General features: G+C 36.5%; 6 protein-coding genes and 1 long non-coding RNA gene across 20 annotated transcripts in view; 4 read left to right on the plus strand and 3 right to left on the minus strand.

Moving 5' to 3' along the window:
* Nucleotides 1–36: 36 nt before the first annotated feature.
* LOC124297973 (60S ribosomal protein L35) lies at nt 37–1,009 on the minus strand. Its single transcript, XM_046749467.1, has 3 exons — nt 883–1,009; nt 495–631; nt 37–342 (listed from the first exon to the last, which is right to left on the minus strand). The coding sequence occupies exons 1-3, from the start codon at nt 883–885 to the stop codon at nt 111–113; spliced, it is 372 nt and encodes a 123-aa protein (XP_046605423.1). The 5' UTR covers nt 886–1,009; the 3' UTR covers nt 37–110.
* Nucleotides 1,010–1,699: 690 nt separating this feature from the next.
* On the plus strand, nt 1,700–4,413 carry LOC124297967 (heparin sulfate O-sulfotransferase). The gene is made up of 8 exons (XM_046749459.1): nt 1,700–1,894; nt 2,009–2,238; nt 2,483–2,568; nt 2,644–2,782; nt 2,864–2,961; nt 3,084–3,241; nt 3,424–3,647; nt 3,974–4,413. The coding sequence occupies exons 1-7, from the start codon at nt 1,783–1,785 to the stop codon at nt 3,633–3,635; spliced, it is 1,035 nt and encodes a 344-aa protein (XP_046605415.1). The 5' UTR covers nt 1,700–1,782; the 3' UTR covers nt 3,636–3,647; nt 3,974–4,413.
* LOC124297972 (N-terminal Xaa-Pro-Lys N-methyltransferase 1) lies at nt 3,432–5,179 on the minus strand. The gene is made up of 4 exons (XM_046749465.1): nt 4,890–5,179; nt 4,496–4,682; nt 4,308–4,416; nt 3,432–4,185 (listed from the first exon to the last, which is right to left on the minus strand). Exons 1-4 carry the CDS (start codon nt 5,055–5,057, stop codon nt 3,930–3,932), a joined length of 720 nt encoding a protein of 239 aa, XP_046605421.1. The 5' UTR covers nt 5,058–5,179; the 3' UTR covers nt 3,432–3,929.
* Nucleotides 5,180–5,254: 75 nt separating this feature from the next.
* LOC124297962 (probable pre-mRNA-splicing factor ATP-dependent RNA helicase mog-4) lies at nt 5,255–9,997 on the plus strand. Of its 2 annotated transcripts, none has more exons than XM_046749449.1 (13): nt 5,255–5,395; nt 5,489–5,699; nt 5,793–5,961; nt 6,044–6,285; nt 6,360–6,562; nt 6,648–6,943; nt 7,130–7,434; nt 7,549–7,706; nt 7,789–8,062; nt 8,470–8,905; nt 9,027–9,132; nt 9,229–9,405; nt 9,504–9,997. In XM_046749449.1, exons 2-13 carry the CDS (start codon nt 5,531–5,533, stop codon nt 9,633–9,635), a joined length of 2,667 nt encoding a protein of 888 aa, XP_046605405.1. In that variant the 5' UTR covers nt 5,255–5,395; nt 5,489–5,530; the 3' UTR covers nt 9,636–9,997. The 2 variants fall into 2 exon arrangements, with proteins under 2 accessions (XP_046605405.1, XP_046605404.1); XM_046749448.1 differs by having other exon boundaries at nt 5,258–5,395; nt 5,463–5,699.
* A 2,493-nt stretch (nt 9,998–12,490) lies between these two features.
* LOC124297965 (carboxypeptidase B-like) lies at nt 12,491–16,373 on the plus strand. Its single transcript, XM_046749457.1, has 6 exons — nt 12,491–12,785; nt 12,904–13,098; nt 14,600–14,733; nt 14,821–14,996; nt 15,085–15,316; nt 15,417–16,373. The coding sequence occupies exons 1-6, from the start codon at nt 12,521–12,523 to the stop codon at nt 15,780–15,782; spliced, it is 1,368 nt and encodes a 455-aa protein (XP_046605413.1). The 5' UTR covers nt 12,491–12,520; the 3' UTR covers nt 15,783–16,373.
* On the minus strand, nt 15,809–16,851 carry LOC124297976 (uncharacterized). Its single transcript, XR_006906697.1, has 2 exons — nt 16,400–16,851; nt 15,809–16,312 (listed from the first exon to the last, which is right to left on the minus strand). It is a non-coding gene; the product is annotated as an uncharacterized LOC124297976 (long non-coding RNA).
* Nucleotides 16,852–16,912: 61 nt separating this feature from the next.
* The window catches only part of LOC124297959 (patronin), a 40,378-nt gene continuing 37,804 nt past the window's right edge, over nt 16,913–19,486 (plus strand). For 4 of the 13 annotated variants that reach the window (XM_046749435.1, XM_046749439.1, XM_046749441.1 and 1 more), the window contains exons 1-2: nt 16,913–17,409; nt 17,885–18,242. In XM_046749435.1, coding sequence (XP_046605391.1) covers nt 17,961–18,242 — 282 coding nt within the window. In that variant the 5' untranslated portion in view covers nt 16,913–17,409; nt 17,885–17,960. The remainder of the gene's footprint in view (nt 17,410–17,884; nt 18,243–19,486) is intronic. The other 9 variants (XM_046749426.1, XM_046749432.1, XM_046749433.1 and 6 more) reach the window with 5 other exon arrangements.

Consider the following 19,486-nt stretch of genomic DNA (forward strand, 5'->3'; position numbering starts at 1 on the left):
TACAAAGGAAAGGAATTGAAATGAGATATACACAAGTTAAATAAACTATCATAGAATAGTTTTATTGATAAATTTTGTTTTAGTTTTTTGAGTAAGAAATTTAACTGTGTTTAAGCTTTGACGGCATATTTCCTGATGGGGAATGCAGATCGCTTGCGAATTTCTTTCAGAGTCTTACGACTCGCCTGGTAAGGAGTCAAGGCCCTGCGAATTGCTCTGGTCTTCTTTGGCCTCAAGTCAAGGGGCTTGTACTTCTTATTCTTGAACAAGCGTCGTAAATTCTCCTTTTGATACTGGTGCATAACAATGTACACACGAGCAATAGCTTTGCGAACGACGCGACTGAAGGTAAAGAGAAATTCATTGTAAATTAGGCAGCTTTAGTCATTCATTACATTTGACAATAACAGTAAACCGGCTACTACTTATCACATAAATGTAACATAAGTGATTCAGAGCGAAAGATTAAACTATAAAGGGTTAGAACAGCTTACATTTTTGAGAGTTTGGAAGCGGCACCTCCTGTCACTTTGGCAACTCTCAAATTCGTCAATTCGGTTTTGAGCTCATCGAGCTGTTTGAGCAACTCCTTCTTGTCTTTCCTCCTCAGCTCGGAGCACTTGACCTTACCCTGAAATATCAATAGAACACTCACATAACGTCACGCTTAGAACACCTAAACAACAATTACACATGGAAACCGCCAATGTAATAATGTTTTATTCAGGTTAAAACAAAGAAGCAAGTCTAGATTATGGGTATGATTTTACAGACCGGCAATACGTAAAATCAACCTGAATTTGTGTATTTTATTTGTAAAATTATGTATGAAAATGGATTCTTTGGATAAATACGGATAACCGCAGTAAGAAATCCACAAACCATCTTGCTGCTGTTTGGCTTGAAGAAAGAGGGATTCGTAACCGGAACCTGGATTTTAGCTACAGGAAGTCAAGGATTTCAATTCAGTGGCCGTATGCATCACACTTTTGTGTTCTTTCGTATAAAGCCATATGTCAAGTTGACAAAATTCAAAAAATTGACAAGACAAATATTCTTAACATATGAGTTAGTTTGGTTTAGAAATTTTTCAAATTCGCAAAAATATCCTTTCATAAAGCATCTGTTAAATTACAAAACTTTATACCGACTGTACGTTAACGATGCTGACTTAAGAGTAGTTAATTATATCTCCCACAGAGCGCGCTGTCACCGAGACTAACTGTGAGTAGTTATTTATTGTAGAGATCTGAGGACTAGCATTAGCTCCGTAAGTGGTCGTAAAATTCAAAATTCGCCTGACGTCGTATATTACGGCAATCCTCTAAAGCATTTGATCGTGTTGCGTGTAGCTTACGTGGTGTTTTCACTCGGCCATTGAGACCACAGAGATATATAAAGGCCGTGTTCGAAAATTGACTGACAGTACTGTCAGCAATCTTTTATCTCTTTTTCGCTTCCAAGTTCGTGAATAGCTCTGACTCTGTCCTAGGGAATTTTGAGTACTGTCAGTCAATTGACGAACACGGCCAAAATAGAGCGTAAGCAACGGCGTAAGCGACCTGTGAACGGATTTGAATCGGTTCTCTAAAGGACAGAAGATAATAATTCTCCCATTCTCTCTGTCTCTCTACCCATGGAGTGGGGCCAGGAGAGGGGAGAACAGCTAGGCTGCTGGGCTATGCATAAGTGTGTGTGACAGCGCTTTATTTTCATCACTGACAGCGCGATGCTTGCATCGTTCGCTTGTCGCCTAACCTTGTTGCAATATTTTCGTTTAAAATGATAGTGAGAACATTTCCAGTACAGTGGTTTTTCGTGATAGTATTAATACTATTAATTCTATATTTCAAAATAAGAATCAGTTACCTTGAAGAAAGTACTAAAATCCTGCGTAAGTATTTTTACTAATTTATCATTAATCAAATGTGATACAACTTTATGTTATATCACAGATGCATAGAAAATTATAGTCAAACAACGTTCAACCTGATTCTATTAATTTCAGAGAATGCATTGGCTCAGATGGAAAAGCGAAACAACATCGAATCGCTTAGTCACACTGAGGACAGCCCATTATCAAGTGTTGATGATGTGGTCGTGATATACAACAGAGTACCAAAGACAGGCTCCACAAGTTTTGTGGGCATAGTATATGATCTATGCAAACAAAACAAGTATCATTCCTTACACATCAATGTCACCAACAACATGCATACACTTACTCTTCCAAATCAGGTATTTACTAAGAAACCATCTATTGCCCCAGGAGTTGACAGATAAATGTGCTAATTTTGATTGAAACAATCCAAACATCCAAAATTTTGTGCACAGTGTTTGACCTCTAATATACTGGTATAGAATCATGTGCACAAAACTGAAATGCATTGTTTTATTTAACAGAAGTTCAAATGTTTCGGTATTGAATGCATACATTTGAAGGAATTAAAATAGCGTTTACGATAATAGACTTATCTTTCAGGTACAATTTGTAAATAATATTACTCAATGGGATGCAATGAAACCAGCTTTTTATCATGGTCACGTAGCTTTTTTAAACTTTGAAAAGTGAGTATCTTTGTAAGTATTTGAGAACTTTTAGAGAAATTCAATATATTCAACGACTTAATTGATTATTTTCAGATTCGGAGTTAAGCGTACACCGTTGTATATAAATTTATTACGAAAACCTTTGGACAGATTCGTATCTTATTACTACTTTCTAAGATATGGAGATAATTTCCGACCGCACTTAATAAGAAAAAAGCATGGCGACACCAAGGTATTATCAATTAGCATATTCCGCTTCTTTCTTCCTTGTAAGATTATCCTTTGTGAAAATAACATACCTTACATCTTACAGACATTCGACGAGTGCGTCAGACATGGACAACCTGACTGTGATCCAAACAATATGTGGCTTCAAGTTCCGTTCCTCTGTGGACACGAACCTGCTTGTTGGTATGAAGTTTTTACACTTAATATGCTTGGAAATCAATTGACTGAGAATTATTGTGCAATTTCTTATCTTTTATAATCACAAACGTATATTTAGTTGAATGTAATGATTTAATTGATTAAAGGGAAGTCGGTAATCCATGGGCAGTTGCAGAAGCTAAAAGAAATGTAGAAAAACACTACCTCCTAGTTGGAGTCACAGAAGAATTACCAGAATTTGTACAAACTCTTCAGGCTACACTACCACGATTTTTCAAAGGAGCCTACGATCACTTTATGCATAGTAAGACACGTGTTAGATATTAAGGATTGATAATAGTAAAGCATAGCATGTTTTAAAATTCAATCAAATTTTTAATAATTTTTCTAGTCTACTACTTTTATCCACTGGCAATGTCTTTACAATATAACGCAACTACAGTTTGTGATAATTTAAAAAAATCTCAAATCAATTAATTTTTTCAGATAGCAAGTCCCACTTACGACAAACTACCCAAAAAATTGACCCTCTCCCAGAAACTGTAAAGAAAATTCAAAATTCGCAAGTATGGCAGATGGAGAATGATTTATACATGCATGTTTTGGCTCATTTTCACGCAGTAAAAAAGCGTGTTATAAACTCAACGCCGCAGGAAGCGAATCAACACTTCATGTATGAAAAAATCAGACCAAAATGAAATTAAACTATGGTAAATTTTAGAGTATTGAAATATTTTTATTTAGTGAATCGACACTTTGTATCTGAAAAAAATAAACCAGTTGAGTATAAACTTTATTGAATTAAAAAGTGTTAAAATTTTTAAAAATTATTCTTGTGTATGGTTTTCAAGTGGTCTTTCTTGTTTTTCTTTATAATTTAATTCATATCAAAGAATTAAATATTAACAATCATCATATATATATATATATTTATTGTTATGTGCAATGTCGGAATTAAACTGATCTATGTGATAATTGTGAACTATTTATTTCTACTGTAGTACATTGCTCACAGAATTCCGTATGATTTTTCTAGGTCGTAATATGAACATATAAACAGGATAAAGACCTCGTGGAAGTCTGGATTGTTTTTGTTCCTTTACAGAAGAAAATCCAGCCAGATCGAATAAACGTTGTAATTCCTTCAGTGGGCGTGTTACTGAGGAATCCTGTGTATCAACTTCAACGTTTTCAGAACTTGTTATATTTTCTTTTACTATTACCACGCCATTCTCTTTGAGTCCTGCCCTGTTGAATATATTTTACAAAGTTACAGATTACTATTTTACATTGTAAATTATACGGTAAATTCTCATTTCCACTGCAAATTACAGTACTGAAACAAAATATGAATAGCAAATGTTACTAACTGACAGTGGCTGAAAAATTTTATAAAATCGTCATCTTGTAGATGTCCTAAAACCCATTGACACCATATGACATCATACTTCCCTACTTCAGGACAAAAGTTTTGCAGACCTGTAAGAGTAATATCCTGTAAAGTATTACATGTATTATATGTAAATTATTTAAGATTCTCAGGCTTTTACTTTCATACCTATGGGAAAAAATTCCCCAACTCTTTTTGTACGACCAGCGAGGTAAGTTTTTGCTGCTTCTAGAAACTCGGAATTTTGCTCAACCAAATCAACTTTTTTGAAGTGTTTGGTAAGTAGATGTTTTGATATTCTGCCAATTCCAGAACCACAGTCTAAAGCATATTCTTTTCTTGGAGGATTTTTTAACTGAAACGTGCGTTATGTGGAAATCACAGAATATAGATCAAAGTATATTTTTGGAATCAGCCTTCAGATGGATTCCAAAATTATACGAAAGCACATGTGGGTTTGAATTTTGAGGTTACGTTCCTAGGTATCTCGGCATCAATGTGGCGAGCATCAATAAAATATTTATGAAACACAATTTTGCGTAAATTTGACTGAATACCGTACCTTGAAGGCTGATCTTAGAAATAATTCCGACCCTTCGATATCTGTGTTCGAAATGAACCCAAATCCTCCTAACATTCCATCCTCTGTGGCTGGGACTTTAGACCAGTAGTTGGCAGCGTCGGAATAAAAATTTTCAGTCCTTTCGTCATTTTTCTGAATATCATCCATTACTAAATTGATATTTTTAAGGTTTGAGCACTTTTTCTAATTTGTTATACACATCACTTTCATTGTGTAATTTTAAAATGTACCCGGGTTATTCAATTTTTATATCGTGACTTTATTATGATTATTATCGTTTTCCTCGACCGTTCCAAAAGGCAAACTTATTTACCCGAATGTGTTTGTGCATCTCAAACACGATTTTTATGGCTGATTTCAAACTATTTCAAATTAGTGGTCAGGTTTTTTTGTATCGTGGTTTGTTGTTTAACAATCGTATTATCATTCCCGGTCCCGTAAAATACGCACGTTAAACAGTTTTCATACATTTACCAGAACTGTTAGTGAATATTCATCTGTTGTCCAGCAATAACATCGAAATTTAATAATCTGCTTCAACCTTCATTTCAGTTACTAACCGTTGTGATATAATTCAGGACTTAGCCTAGATGAGTCGTTGAGGATTTTAGAAACAGAAAATGCGCAAGTATAGGAGGAAGCAATCGTCGACAGAAGACAGTGACAGTGACAGCGAGGAGGAGAGGCGCAAAAGGGATATTAAGGAAAGGGATGAATTTGCCAAACGTCTCAAGTCCAAAGATGATACGAAGGTGCGCAAGGTTGCTACACCAGCTGGATCCGGGGCTGGTAAGTTTAGGCAAAATGTCCTAAGTTGTTTTATCAGCTTTATACAATCACTTAGTGTTGACATTCATACACTTAATATTATCAAATTTGCAGCGGAAGCAGCCAAGAGACTTAAGGTTATGGAAACTCAATCTCGTGATAAGCTTATTCCTAAACTTCGCGTCGAATCGCGGAGGAAGTATTTAGAGAAACGAAAGGAAGATAAGGTAGCTGAGCTCGAGGCTGACATATTAGACGATGAATATCTCTTTGGAGATGAGATGTGAGTTTTACAGGAGTAGAATACTTTTCTGGTTGGATGGAAGTATTGATTTTCAAAATTATAAATCAAATTCATTTAACAGCCTGACTGAGCGCGAAAAGAGGGAACGAGAACATAAAAAGCAGCTACTTCAACTTGCCAAAGAGCATGAGAAGGCGCGTGAAATGGAACGGGTGCAAAGGTATCACATGCCTCATGAACGAGGCAAAGATGCTGTTGAGCCTGAAACTGTTGACCCAGAACCACCGCAATCTGAGCAAAGCAAATGGGAGTCGGACCAGATGTCATCAGCAGTATTTCGTTTTGGGGCAAAAGATAGAAAAGGTAATAATTCTTCTCACAATTATCAGTAAGATTTGCTTATTTATAATTTTTAAGGAATATTTAATTTTTTACAGCTAAACAGGATTATGATCTGTTGCTGGAAGATGAAGTAGAGTTTGTCCAGGCGCTGCAGATACCAGGAAGCTCCAAGCATAAGAAACAAGCTGTTTCTCCTCCGAAGGAAATGAAAGTTTTAACTACCATTGAAGAGACACAGAAAAGTCTTCCTATATATCCTTTTAAAAATGACTTGATACAGGCTATCAGGGATCATCAGGTGAAGTTTGATATCTGTATTACGATACTCTCATTCATTTGCCTTGTACTCTTTTTACTGTAAGATTTATGTTATGTCTGAACAGGTGTTAATTATTGAGGGAGAAACTGGTTCTGGCAAAACAACTCAGATTCCACAGTATTTATATCAGGCTGGTTTTGCTGATGACAGTAAAGTCATAGGCTGCACTCAGCCCAGAAGAGTTGCTGCAATGTCTGTTGCCGCAAGAGTTGCACATGAAATGGCTGTTAAATTAGGAAACGAAGTTGGATATGCTATTCGATTTGAAGACTGTACTTCTCAGCGTACCCGTATCAAATACATGACTGACGGAACTTTACATCGTGAGTTCCTTAGTGAACCAGATCTTGCTACTTACAGGTATTTGTCCTTAAGTGTATGCTTAACTTTTTTCAAAATAATAAAACCTAATTTCTACTTCAAGAAATTGTACAGTCAGTTTAATTTATTGCATAGATCCATGTTTGACAGCAAAAAGTCATTATATAGATCCATATACCTATGTAAGACTACAAGTAAAAGTATCGAATCTGATTGAATTTTCAGTGTGATGATCATAGATGAAGCTCACGAAAGAACATTGCATACAGACATTTTGTTTGGTTTGGTCAAAGACATAACAAGATTTCGTACAGACCTCAAGCTGTTGATATCTTCGGCTACACTAGATGCCACAAAGTTCAGTGAATTTTTTGACGAGGCACCAATCTTTCGCATACCTGGCCGAAGATTTCCTGTTGACATTTACTATACAAAGGCACCAGAGGCTGATTACATTGACGCTTGCGTTGTATCTATTCTTCAAATACACGCTACTCAACCATCTGGAGATGTACTTGTCTTTCTTACTGGTAAGCATTTATTGAATTTGCATTAAGTAAAAAATGTAGTTCGAATATTTTGTTTTTATATTCGTGGCTGAGCTATGTTCACAGTTCTGTAACAAGTTTGACTGTATCTGATAGGTCAGGATGAAATAGAGACATGCCAGGAGATGTTGCAGGAACGTGTCAGAAGATTAGGGACTAAATTGGCTGAGCTTCTTATCTTACCAGTTTATGCCAACTTACCCAGTGATATGCAAGCAAAGATATTTCAACCTACACCTCCTGGAGCTCGTAAGGTAACAAATATTCCATTATGATTTTGAATAGTTGTTTAAACTTCTTCTGTTAATTACAATCGAGCTGGTTATTTGTTAACAGGTAGTCCTAGCAACAAATATTGCTGAGACATCATTGACAATAGATAATATCGTCTATGTGATTGATCCTGGCTTTGCCAAGCAGAATAATTTCAATTCTCGAACAGGAATGGAGAGCTTGATGGTTGTTCCAATTAGTAAAGCTTCAGCCAATCAAAGAGCAGGCAGAGCTGGCAGAGTCGCCCCGGGAAAATGCTTCCGCTTGTATACTGCTTGGGCATATCAGCACGAACTTGAAGATAACACCGTTCCCGAAATACAGAGGATTAATCTTGGTACAGTATATTTTCAAATTGGCTGTCAATCGCAGAGATAGTCTCAAAGTTCATAACTTCGCCAAAGGCAGAGAACAACGAACGTGATTATATTGGCAATTCCACTCATTTTTGTGACACTGACATGATGTCTATTCATCTGATAGAGATATCTCTACAAAGCGACTAGAAATGAAAAATAAATGTTTCAAGTATACTTTGATCTACTTTCCTTAGAAAAACAGAATAATTTTGTATATTTAGACTTAGTATAAAAATCGCATTTTGGATAATTATTGATTCAAAATGTCTGTTCTGGAGTCAGTGTTATACTATTAGGGAAACAAATACTATCTGTGAGAATAACAGCCTAAAATAGGAATATGCAGATCCCGTTAGCGTGTACATGAACAAAATTAATAATGCAGGTAATGCAGTGTTGACATTGAAGGCACTAGGCATAAACGATTTGGTACATTTCGATTTTTTGGATCCTCCACCGCATGAAACCTTGGTCTTGGCATTAGAACAGCTATACGCACTAGGGGCTTTAAATCATCGTGGAGAACTGACAAAACTTGGTCGTAGGATGGCGGAGTTCCCTCTAGACCCAATGATGGCCAAAATGCTCTTAGCTAGTGAACGCTATCGTTGCTCAGAGGAGATAGCGACTATTGCTGCGATGCTATCTGTTAATGGAGCTATTTTTTACCGTCCGAAAGACAAGATCATCCATGCAGATACTGCAAGAAAAAATTTTCACGTTCCTGGAGGGGATCATCTCACTTTACTGAACGTTTACAATCAGTGGCAGCAGAGCGACTTTAGCACCCATTGGTGTTATGAAAACTTCATTCAGCATAGGTAATTTTTTGTCCTAGCTTTTTAATCCCGATCGTGTTCAGGTTCAACGCTCAGTATCTGCCATTTACAAATGAATATTGTAACAATGAATTAAGTATAATTTAATTTTCATTCTTCATAGGTCCATGAAGAGAGCTAGGGACGTCAGAGAGCAACTTGTAAGCTTAATGCAAAGAGTTGAAATGGAGTTGATATCTGGTATTGATGAAACAATTAACATACGAAAGGTATTCCTGCTAATTGAACATTTTCACTTGATCTGATTATTTGTTATTTTTATGTATGTATTGTACATTTGATATTACTTTATAACTAATTTGCAGGCAATAACAGCTGGTTACTTTTATCATGTTTCACGCCTTTCGAAAGGTGGTCACTACAAAACAGCCAAACACAATCAGACTGTTTCCATCCATCCAAATAGCTCTCTGTTCCAAGAACTGCCTCGATGGCTGCTTTATCACGAGCTCGTATTTACTACCAAAGAATTCATGCGACAGGTAATGATGTTAGTTAACATTAGTTTGGAAATAAAAATCACGCTTATGTCCAAGTTCTGGAGAAGAACTTAGTTTCTAACTTAATCAATCATTTACAGGTAACAGAGATCGAAAGTAAATGGCTTCTCGAAGTAGCACCCCATTATTATAAACCGAAAGAACTCGAAGATTCGACAAATAAGAAGATGCCAAAAGTTACGGGTAGATCAGGTCCTGATGGAACAAATTGATGGGAAAATGTCTTAGTTGGATTAAAATAAGGCTGTGCTTGATATTTGTGTTGATGAAACTAATCAATGGGCACGATTATAAATTTATTTCATACTTCATTCAAAGAGTTGAAAAATTGGCATGCACTTATTTTTGGTATTGTTTACGTATTGTATTTTGTAAATATTAATTGAAGCACACTTGTCATTACTGTACAATAATTCAAGTGATACGACTATGCAGTTGGATGAGTTTTTGAAAACATGATATTTCTAACTGTGACGTACATTAGGAAGTGCGAAGCTTCGGAATCTAATTTACTCAAGGTAAAAAGGTTGATACTGCGTTACAGGTAAAAAGTAAATAAATAATTAAAATATTACGTTATGTACTTTTTTTTTATACAGATCTGATCTGCAGCTTAATTATGGTAACGGGTACTTGCCTGAAGTGCCATATTTTCCAGAAACGAGAATAGTTGCTATAAGTGCATTAAAGAATTTTGAGAATTTTGAAGAAAAACTTCCCAGGCGATTGTTGCTTATCTCATTCGAGGATAGAGAAAATTATATGGTTGTAAATTTAGGAATGCCAATGCTACGTTTTATTCTTTCGTAATTTAAGGCTGAAAGCATTGAGTAACCATCAATAGAAGGTGATTATTTAATGTTGAAAGTTTCGAGTCCGGTTTTCTAATTAGGGGACGAACGTTATCTCGTCGCATATCTCTATTCTTTCTTCGTGTAGCCAAGTCCTATCTGTCAGGAGCGTCAAAACTCGTGCATATTTATGTATTTATTTGTTGTTGTATCAAATCAGAGTTCTTGCCCCGGGCGGTCAGTTCATGGGCAGGCAAAAAGGAAGAAAGCCAGTTTGAGGATTGCGAACACATTTGACGAAGATATTTTACTTGATAATAGAATATAAAAAAAAATTTGAATATACTTCACATGTTCCTAGAGGTTTTTTCATGAAATTTTTTATTTTCTATCAGTCATGAACGAATAGAGTTGAGAAAACGGGTTCTCTTAGGATGAATATGTTGTTTACATATCAACCTGTAACACATTTCTTCAGAATTTTCGTGTGGGTTGATTTTTTATTCAAACAAATCAAATTAACAAAAAATTTTTTGTTCTGGGACTCATGCCCTTATCCCAAACATATTTGAGAAAATACTTGAAGATTCTGAATATTCAATTAATATCTACCTGTTAATTTCTAAATTTTTATGCAGTGAATGTTCATTTCCGAATGAATCACTTCTATCCATTAACCTTCGGAGTACACACCTATTTTTTCTATCACTGAGTATACTCTGGATCTAGGAGACCTCATTTTAAAAATTTTTCATATTTTGGGTAAAAATTCGAAAAAATTTGTGTAAAATCTTGATAACATGTAAACTTGAGAACAGAGTCTGATAGACCCTGTGTATTCTCCGAGGCTTAAAGATATAATTCACAAATAAAGAATTACAGAAATAGATTTTCAGCGAGTACTTCAATTTTCATCATTCGCAATATACAAATCATTTTGCAACAGATATTTTTGCTATTCTTCATTTGTATTTCTCATTGAAACCTTTGTCACCTGAACATTTTTTACCGTGCCATCTACGTTACATGAAATATCTCAGAATATTCAATCAACTATATCTCATATAATACATAGAAAAATGAATACCATACGAGATTTTAGATGTTTGTAGTTCGTAAAATAATCAATCAGAGAAAACATAATATACTCGTACATTTGGAACTTGTTCAAACAGCGCCAAGTCGGAGCATAGGGCACTATGACGAAACATTACGTTACGCCGCCACACTCCCAGTACTATTATTGCAACACCTACTTTTCTGAAATGCCCGAATGAATTTCCAGAACTTAAAAAAGGAAATTGAGTAGATAATTAGATTAAGTCAGTGGTAGAGGGCGGCAGTCATAGGTCATGCCCCCCCCCCCCCCCCACCCCCTTCCCCACATATGGAAACATCCCAGATCCGGCGCTGATTTTTGATTCTACACCTGTCCAAGTTGTATCATACGATATTATGACAGTATCATCAGTATAAGAAAAAACAATATCATCGAGCATAGTATCAAGAAGATCACTATCATATAATTAACCCACAAATGTCAAAGTATTGTACCTTTAGCCACTCTAGTATGGTAATAAGTTACTATATCATTAGTTTTAACTCGTTGCAGCCCATTACTAAGATAGCTGATAAAAAGCTTATGAGCAACACTTTTGATTCCATAGGTGTTTATTTTATGCAGAAGAATTTTGTGGTCTAATGTGTCAAATACTTTGGCAAAGTCAACAAAAGTTATAGCTGTCGGAAAATGATCTATTTTTTCTAGTATCAAATTGGTGATCTTGTCAAGTGCATCAGTTGTTCCACAATTTTTAACGAAGCCAAATTACTTTTTTGATAAGATTTTATAATTATTTAAAATGTTAAAAATCCTGTTGTAGATAATTATTTCAATTATTTTAGCAATATTGAAAATCAGGTATATTGAACTATAGTTTGTCACTAGCAATAAGTGTTTATTACCTCTCTTCTACATAAGTATTATCACAGCATTTTTTAATGCATCATTAATTACATGTTTCAGCGGTTCAGCGATATGGGAAGACAGGTTTTTGATTACTTTAGCATGAATTTCATCAATACCACCCTGTTTTAATTTCAATTTTTTTATTTCTCTGTCAATGTACGTGAAAACTGGAAGGTTCACCGATCGTGAGCTGGAGTTATGCAGACTGTCCGAGTACCGTTACGTTACCCGGTCCAATGCGGTTTCCGAGGGCGTCGCGGAGTTTTCGAGTTCTTTATAGACGGTTAAGTATGTATATAAGAGGTGAGCCAAGTAGCGGTGAGGCCAGTTGAGGACAATGCACCGGCAGATAGTGTCATCGACTCCAATTTCGCGGGGATCACCAAGGTGGATCCGCGGGTTCTATCTCCTTGCATTAATCGCTCTTCAAAGTGTTTCTTCAGCTGTGATAAAATCGCCTTCCGATGCACCCTCGGACGGGGTCGTATTGCGAACTGTAGGAATACCGGAAGAACGCGTTACCTATGAGGGTTCACAAGTCTGGAGGGTTTCCGCTACCGAGGAGCAGTTTGAATACTTATCGTATCTTCAAGACACAGGAGGTACGTCAAGTCTACTGCACACTGAAAATATGATGAGAAAACTGCGTATCTTTTGAGGAGGACAATCTTACCACTAGGATTCATGTATTATGATTATTTGTCTGTATAATACGCACAGATCTGACGAGATGGGCAGGAAATGCTACTGCAGTCGACGTTATGGTACGTCCTGATGATATCCCGCGGGTAACGCGGTTCCTGAGAGAGCGAAGCGTCAATTACGATGTTATTATTCCGGATCTGCAACAAGCGATAGATAAGGAAAACCCACTTCCATCCTTAGAATCAATGGAGGAACTCGAAGGCCGGAAAGGTTCACATTCAATTGCTATTTTCGTAGAACATACCTGTAAATTGCATACTAATTTGTGAGGAGTTAAATAACTGCTAATCTAATTGCTCTGACCGAACGTTTTATGTTATCGCCAATCTCGTATCTTCCAATTCTAGTTATTTTTGATACCCTGCAGAAAGTTTCACTATGCGTCTGTTCCGGCGCCAATTGCCAAATGCATCCGTTTATTTATTTTGAGGGTTTAGGAGCATCAACATGAAATTCCGCACGTGCATGTCATTTCTTGTGAATTTAAAAAAATTGTAGATTGATACATATTATTCTTTCCTGCTTATCTTTCACTGTTGAATAATTGCGAAACGATAGGACTGAATTTGGTTTCTTGACATACCTACCTTTTTTAATTTCTCTTTTTCTTGAATCCCGATTCATTATTTTTCAACAAGTGAATTCAAATTAACGGTCGAACCACGGAGAACTGTGTAAAACTCGACGTAAAACTTCTAAAAACGGTTACATAAAATTAACGATCAATGTCGTACGAACTGTGCCGAAAAATCTGAAAAAATGTCAATAGTAAAATGCGGGGAGTATTTATTTCTTCTCTTTGTGAATTAGAGAAACAATCATCAAAGAATTAGAACGTGATTCTATCTGTAGGATTTACGATTCAAAAGTTTTAACCTGGTGACCTGGATCCTTATATTTATGATGGCAATAACTAATTAACATACAGTTCACATGAGTTTCAAACCGCACGGCCCCTGCTGGTTGATATGAACTAGCGCATTACTTTCCGTACGTGCAATACTTCTATAATTATTACCCACGTGACGCGAACTGTAATGAATGACTTGAATTTGTTATATTCTGAGAATTCTATACTATGAACAAAAATAGAGTCATCTGTACCAATAAATCTTCTTTTAAAATGATTACAAGAGCTCTGGAAGGTTCTATATCAGATATACATCATAAAAATTTCTAATAAAACTTACGCGAATCTCGTTTACGCGCATCTCCCAACACATTTCTGGTTTCTGAAAGTCTGCACTGCGCTCGTAATCACCTGAATTTCATAGTCATTTTTTAGCACGACATGCTTGGTGGCAGGGTACAAAAGCCAGGAAGCCAGGGACCGGGGAACAGGTGCGGGTGCGGTTGCAAGCTCCTAGATATCCATCTCCATATCCTTTTCCTCGTTATCCTGTAGCTAGTAGTGATAGCAGCTTATGGCGCTACAGGGGTGAGCTTGACCACTTATGGGCATGATCATTCTCACGAGTTTACAATGCTGCAAAGTGTTTTTGAAGACTGAAGCGGTCAGAGAAAATATTTGTTGACGATATTTTGAAACTTTTGACAACATTCATAGAGTATTCCAAACTGTCAAACGCGTTCTAAAATATACCGCCTGTTCAAAGTCATTACTCTGCGTAAATTCGTGAGATGTACGATAACACAGACTGCACTATCGACTACTGGGCCTCAAGCCTAATAGTAAAGAGGTTCTTCTTAGGCCACCGAATGGAGTGGTCCAGCTATCATCGGCTGGACGACATCACAGGGTACCTTGATTATTTAGCTCAGACCTTTCCTGATCTGTGCTCCGTTATGACTATAGGAAACTCGGTTGAAGGTCGACCACTCAAGGTGAGACCCTGGTTATTTTCTATTTGTGGAAATTTCGAGCGATAGAAAAGTTGAGATTGATTATTCCTCGTATGGGAATGGTCGTAGGTGCTAAGAATCAGCAATGGAAATGCTAAAGCACCCGCACTCTGGATTGATGGAGGAATCCATGCCAGAGAATGGATATCGCCAGCAGCAGTGACTTACATCATCAATTACCTGGTAGAAAACAGTGAGGAGCTGGAGGAAGATTACTACATTCTGCCAGTGGTGAATCCTGACGGGTAAGGCGAGAAGTGATGTTTGAAAATATTTTTTAGTTTAAACTTAGAGAAGTGTAAACATTATTCTGTACGAATTGTTTTTGTTCAGTTACGAGTATACCTTCAGAGGTGATCGTTTGTGGCGCAAGAATAGAGCAAATCCAGAAAAAGGCGGTGTTTGCATTGGTGCCGATCTAAACAGGAACTTTGGTTATCGATGGGGTGGTCAGGGAGCCAGTAAACAACCTTGTCGAGAAATATTTGCTGGCACTGGACCATTTTCTGAACCGGAAACAAAGGCTATTGAGTCTTTCTTTGCTACAAGTGCAGCCAATTTCAAGGTAAATTATAAAACGTGTTATTTATAACTCTAGGAATCTAGATCAAATTCAATTTTTGTCGACATTAGCAATTTCGAAATTGTATATTTTTTTTTTCCAGGCATATTTAACCTTCCATAGTTATGGCCAATACATCTTATATCCTTGGGGCTACGACAAACGTGTACCGCCAGATTATGCTGATTTGGAACGAGTTGGAAAGCAGGCAGCGGCAGCTATGAAATCAGCAGGTGGTGCTGGCAGCGTTTATACAGTTGGAAACAGTGCTTCCCTTTTATATCCTGCATCCGGTGGAGCGGATGATTGGGCAAAAGCTATTCACAAGATTACATATTCATACACAATTGAGCTCAGGGACCAGGGAAGGCATGGATTTATTCTGCCAGCTCAGTATATAATTCCAACTGCTAAGGAAGCATTGGCGGGTGTTCAAGTGATTGCAAAAGCTGCCAAGCTAGATCCATAGTTGCTTTAATTAATTTAAACAGCATATCATTTTTCATCATATTGCTATCTTTGTTTTTTAATTACATGATTCTCCAGCTACACATTCATCTTTATAATAATTACCAACCGATCAAGATTGCAATTAACATAAATTACTGTTTAATTTCCATGCTGACACAGCTATGGTTGTCTGTTTATCGATTATTTATTACAGTATTTTCCAGCTAGTAGCAATTCGTTTTTTTGCACGTATTTCAATTTTTGAAACTTTTTTGACTTCTGATAAAATGCTGCAAAATATTATGTACACGTGACGATGTATTCGAACATCATTTATATTATCAGCTTACGTATGCTCAAGTACAGTTATGATCAGTTATGATTATGCCTACTTACTATTTATCGTTAATTCACAATGAAAAAGGCTCTAAATTCTGAGTAAAAATATTTGGAATATGTATTACGGCCTTCAGTTTTTGAGCCGTTCTGTAGGAATGTTGTTGACTTATTGTTAGCAGGACATCAACTAATTGGCGCCATTTATCATCGCTAAAAACATAAATATATTATATCAATTATTCAAAAACTCAGAATAATATGACTATGGTTAGCCCTTTGAGTTAAACAATGTCCAACCTGTTAACTGAAGAATGTTCAAACGTCATCCCACAACGTAAGATGGGCGACACCAATAATTTCTATGATCACGTCGCTCGCATCACTTGCCGTCCAGTCACCGAGAAGTACGCTTGATCCGTCTATTTCTAAATTCTTGATGACTACCAAGCGAATAACAACTTAAGTTTCATCAGAATATTCAACACGTTTTAGCTAGAGATTAATTGTGAACATTCCTTAATCAGTGCTGCCGGTGCATTTGAAAATGGCGGTCCAGTTTAGCGCCTGCGGTCCTCGCGCTCCGCCGCGGTCGAAGATTTTGAGGAAACAAGCAAATTTGAAAGTGTATTTCGCGCTTATTTGTCGGATGTTTTCGTAGCCAGGTTATCGGAGTACAGCCTAGATGGCGCTAGTGCCTACACAAATCCGTGTACTACTCTCGGCACTTCGATACGTCCATGGATTTCGATCCCGTATTCGAGTGACGGTTCTCGCAACACTCGCAAGTAGTCAAAATGGAGGTATTCATTTACGGCGATTGGCAAACGTGCAGTAGGCTTGGATATATTTCGCAAAATGGTTGTTGTTCGCGTTAGGTAACTTGACGTTTCGATTAGAAGTGTAAACGTGAACCCGGACAATTGTGATTTGGATGACCAAACCCTCGTTAGCAAACTGTGATTCGGTGCTGTGCATGTGCTGTGTTCTCATCCGTAAGCTGGTGAATTTATCAGATAGAGACACACTATATTTCATCTCGATGTCTGCACCACGGGCCGTTCTTTGATAGTGTGGATCTATCCTCTGGCTGTCAATTAAACACCACTCGTAAAACTACCAAGTGCTCATCCGTCCTTTGTCGTGCGACGTCGCTGTCTAATTTACCGATTTCTTCACACCTAATCCACATTTGTATTCTCAAAACCCAAATTATTATCCATCGTCACTCAATAACCTCATCCGTTGTTTTTAACAACACACACACCCACTTTCTTCTCAACTCTTCTTTTATCGTTACGTTTATTTAGGTACGTACCTGCATTCATTCATATTCATATTCATGCGTGTGTCTTTTCATTCCGCTTCAAAAAGAAAAAGAGAAAAATCTATGAACGACAGGGTGAATCATTCTTTCCCTCCAAGTAGATCTACCTATCCGTTTACACACGTCACTCATTCTCAGGGTTTGAGAATTCTCATTTTGCCATTATCATTCACGTTGAACGGCGTCTCTTTGAAGCAGAATGATATGTGTGTGCTCGAAGTTTTCGTAATTTTCTAATTAAGAACCTAGTGGAGGAATACTGTGATAAGAAATCAAAACATACCAACTGAAAGACGGAAAAAAAATACATCTCCGAACCCTGTCGTTCAAATCGAATTTGTTTATCAAGAGCAGAAAAGTTTTGGAATATTGCACTCTACACAATATTTTCCCCTCACTTATTTATTTATTATTATTATTATTATTATTTTCGATTTGAATTTTGATTTCTCTCCCAGGATATGATAAGAAAAATTGGGACTAGTTTATTTTTGCGTTTGTTATATTTCCCGTTTGGAATGCAGTGTTAACTGGATGTGGAATGCCATTTCGCGTCTGTTCACCCCAGCGAACAACAAATCGTTGTCATTTGAAGAAGATACCCTGTCGGTTAAGTCAGATTCAAAATCTGAGTGCGCTGCTAGTGCTAGTGCTAGTGCTAGTGTGCCAGTGGCTGATATATCCGTAGATGTTTTCGACACAATGGATCGTAACATTGGAGAAGATCGGCGTAAAGGCAGCGGTGGGATTAGTGGAGAGCAAAGACATGCAACCGGAGACTCGGAACATGCTTCAGACACATCTGAGACTCGTTTGGTAAGTTTAAATCATAGAATTAAGCAGATACAGGTTCCCGGTTAAAACGGTGTCTAATCGACATAAAAAATAGCGCACTAACGATAAATTTTCAGTGAAGAAAATAAATTATTAATAAAATTAACTAGCTCATTTTCGCTACAATTGTTGAAATGTCAAAGAAATATAGTTTTATTAATCTTAATTATTGATGTAGCTCATTTTGCACGTACTTTAATTTTCTTTTTGAATCCATCCAAGATGTTTATTTTTGAAGCTTTATAATACATGATTTAAAGAAATAAACAAAAATACCATGTGTAAGATTATTACAAGCTGTGAGTAGAAAACTTGCGCATCATTAAGTCGTGTATCAATCTTATTTAAAATCTGTTTCTGCTGGATTCGAGAGACTTTATTTACATATAAAACAAGCTATAATTTATTATTGCTTAACCAACTCAACTGTGAAAAAATGATACATTTAATTGACATCTGTACTTCTTCACGAATGACTGATTTTCATGCAAAATGGTATGGTATTTAATATTTCTTTCTATTATCTCAAATCTTGGTTTTATAATTATTTTGTTTTGAAACTATTTTGACCCTTCTAGTATAATACAAACGCTAAATTATATTTCTTCCATATTCACTCATATTTCTCAGTGCTTGATGAAAGCTCAGTTATATTTTTTCAAAGTAGTCTTGAACGTTTTATTACTGACCTGAAATTTAATCTGATTTTCTTTTCATCGCATTATTACAAACCTGGAAAACTATTAAACATATCTTGCTATTGTCTGAATCTTTAAAAATCAAAAGCCTTTTTCTCAGTTGTTCTTTTTCTATTAGGTCTGATATTTTGAACAAATTTTGAATAAATGTTTTCTGACTTTTTTCTACGCGCATTCGTAAGAGCGTTTACAGTATTAATAATTAACAGAAATTTGTTCAAACTTAATGCATTTTGGGTCTCTGCGTACCCAGGGTCAGTGCCCTAACTTATTTCAAGATGTAGTTTAGCCGAGTCACTTATAGGGGTGTCTAAAAAGGAGTAAGCATAAGTTTTACAACTATAATCTATAAAAAACTCAATGGATCGGTCACCTTAACACTATATTTAGAATCGTTTCCCCATGACCACTATTCTCTCTCTTTCTTTCACTCCCTTCCATTCCATCGATCACATACCACAAGGAATATTGTAAGTGAGTTGCCTTTTATTCAAATCTTACGACCACAACTGGTATTTTATTATGTTA

The sequence above is a fragment of the Neodiprion virginianus genome, chromosome 2, assembly GCF_021901495.1.
Source record: "Neodiprion virginianus isolate iyNeoVirg1 chromosome 2, iyNeoVirg1.1, whole genome shotgun sequence".
NCBI lineage: Eukaryota > Metazoa > Arthropoda > Insecta > Hymenoptera > Diprionidae > Neodiprion > Neodiprion virginianus.

Excerpts from the sequence above, each read along its gene's own strand:
- LOC124297973 (XM_046749467.1), bottom strand. Across the intron at positions 343-494 it reads GCTTCCAAACTCTCAAAAAT|TCGCGTCGTTCGCAAAGCTA; the intron begins GTAAGCTGTTCT and ends CTTTACCTTCAG.
- LOC124297967 (XM_046749459.1), top strand. The coding sequence starts at position 1,783 with ATGATAGTGAGAACATTTCCAGTACAGTGGTTTTTCGTGATAGTATTA. Across the intron at positions 1,895-2,008 it reads AGAAAGTACTAAAATCCTGC|AGAATGCATTGGCTCAGATG; the intron begins GTAAGTATTTTT and ends TATTAATTTCAG. Across the intron at positions 2,783-2,863 it reads AAAAGCATGGCGACACCAAG|ACATTCGACGAGTGCGTCAG; the intron begins GTATTATCAATT and ends TACATCTTACAG.
- LOC124297972 (XM_046749465.1), bottom strand. The coding sequence starts at position 5,057 with ATGGATGATATTCAGAAAAATGACGAAAGGACTGAAAATTTTTATTCC. Across the intron at positions 4,417-4,495 it reads TGGGGAATTTTTTCCCATAG|GTCTGCAAAACTTTTGTCCT; the intron begins GTATGAAAGTAA and ends TTACTCTTACAG. Across the intron at positions 4,186-4,307 it reads AAATTTTTCAGCCACTGTCA|GGCAGGACTCAAAGAGAATG; the intron begins GTTAGTAACATT and ends TATATTCAACAG.
- LOC124297962 (XM_046749449.1), top strand. The coding sequence starts at position 5,531 with ATGCGCAAGTATAGGAGGAAGCAATCGTCGACAGAAGACAGTGACAGT. Across the intron at positions 6,563-6,647 it reads AGGCTATCAGGGATCATCAG|GTGTTAATTATTGAGGGAGA; the intron begins GTGAAGTTTGAT and ends ATGTCTGAACAG. Across the intron at positions 7,435-7,548 it reads TGTACTTGTCTTTCTTACTG|GTCAGGATGAAATAGAGACA; the intron begins GTAAGCATTTAT and ends TGTATCTGATAG.
- LOC124297965 (XM_046749457.1), top strand. The coding sequence starts at position 12,521 with ATGCACCGGCAGATAGTGTCATCGACTCCAATTTCGCGGGGATCACCA. Across the intron at positions 12,786-12,903 it reads GTATCTTCAAGACACAGGAG|ATCTGACGAGATGGGCAGGA; the intron begins GTACGTCAAGTC and ends TAATACGCACAG. Across the intron at positions 14,997-15,084 it reads CCAGTGGTGAATCCTGACGG|TTACGAGTATACCTTCAGAG; the intron begins GTAAGGCGAGAA and ends GTTTTTGTTCAG.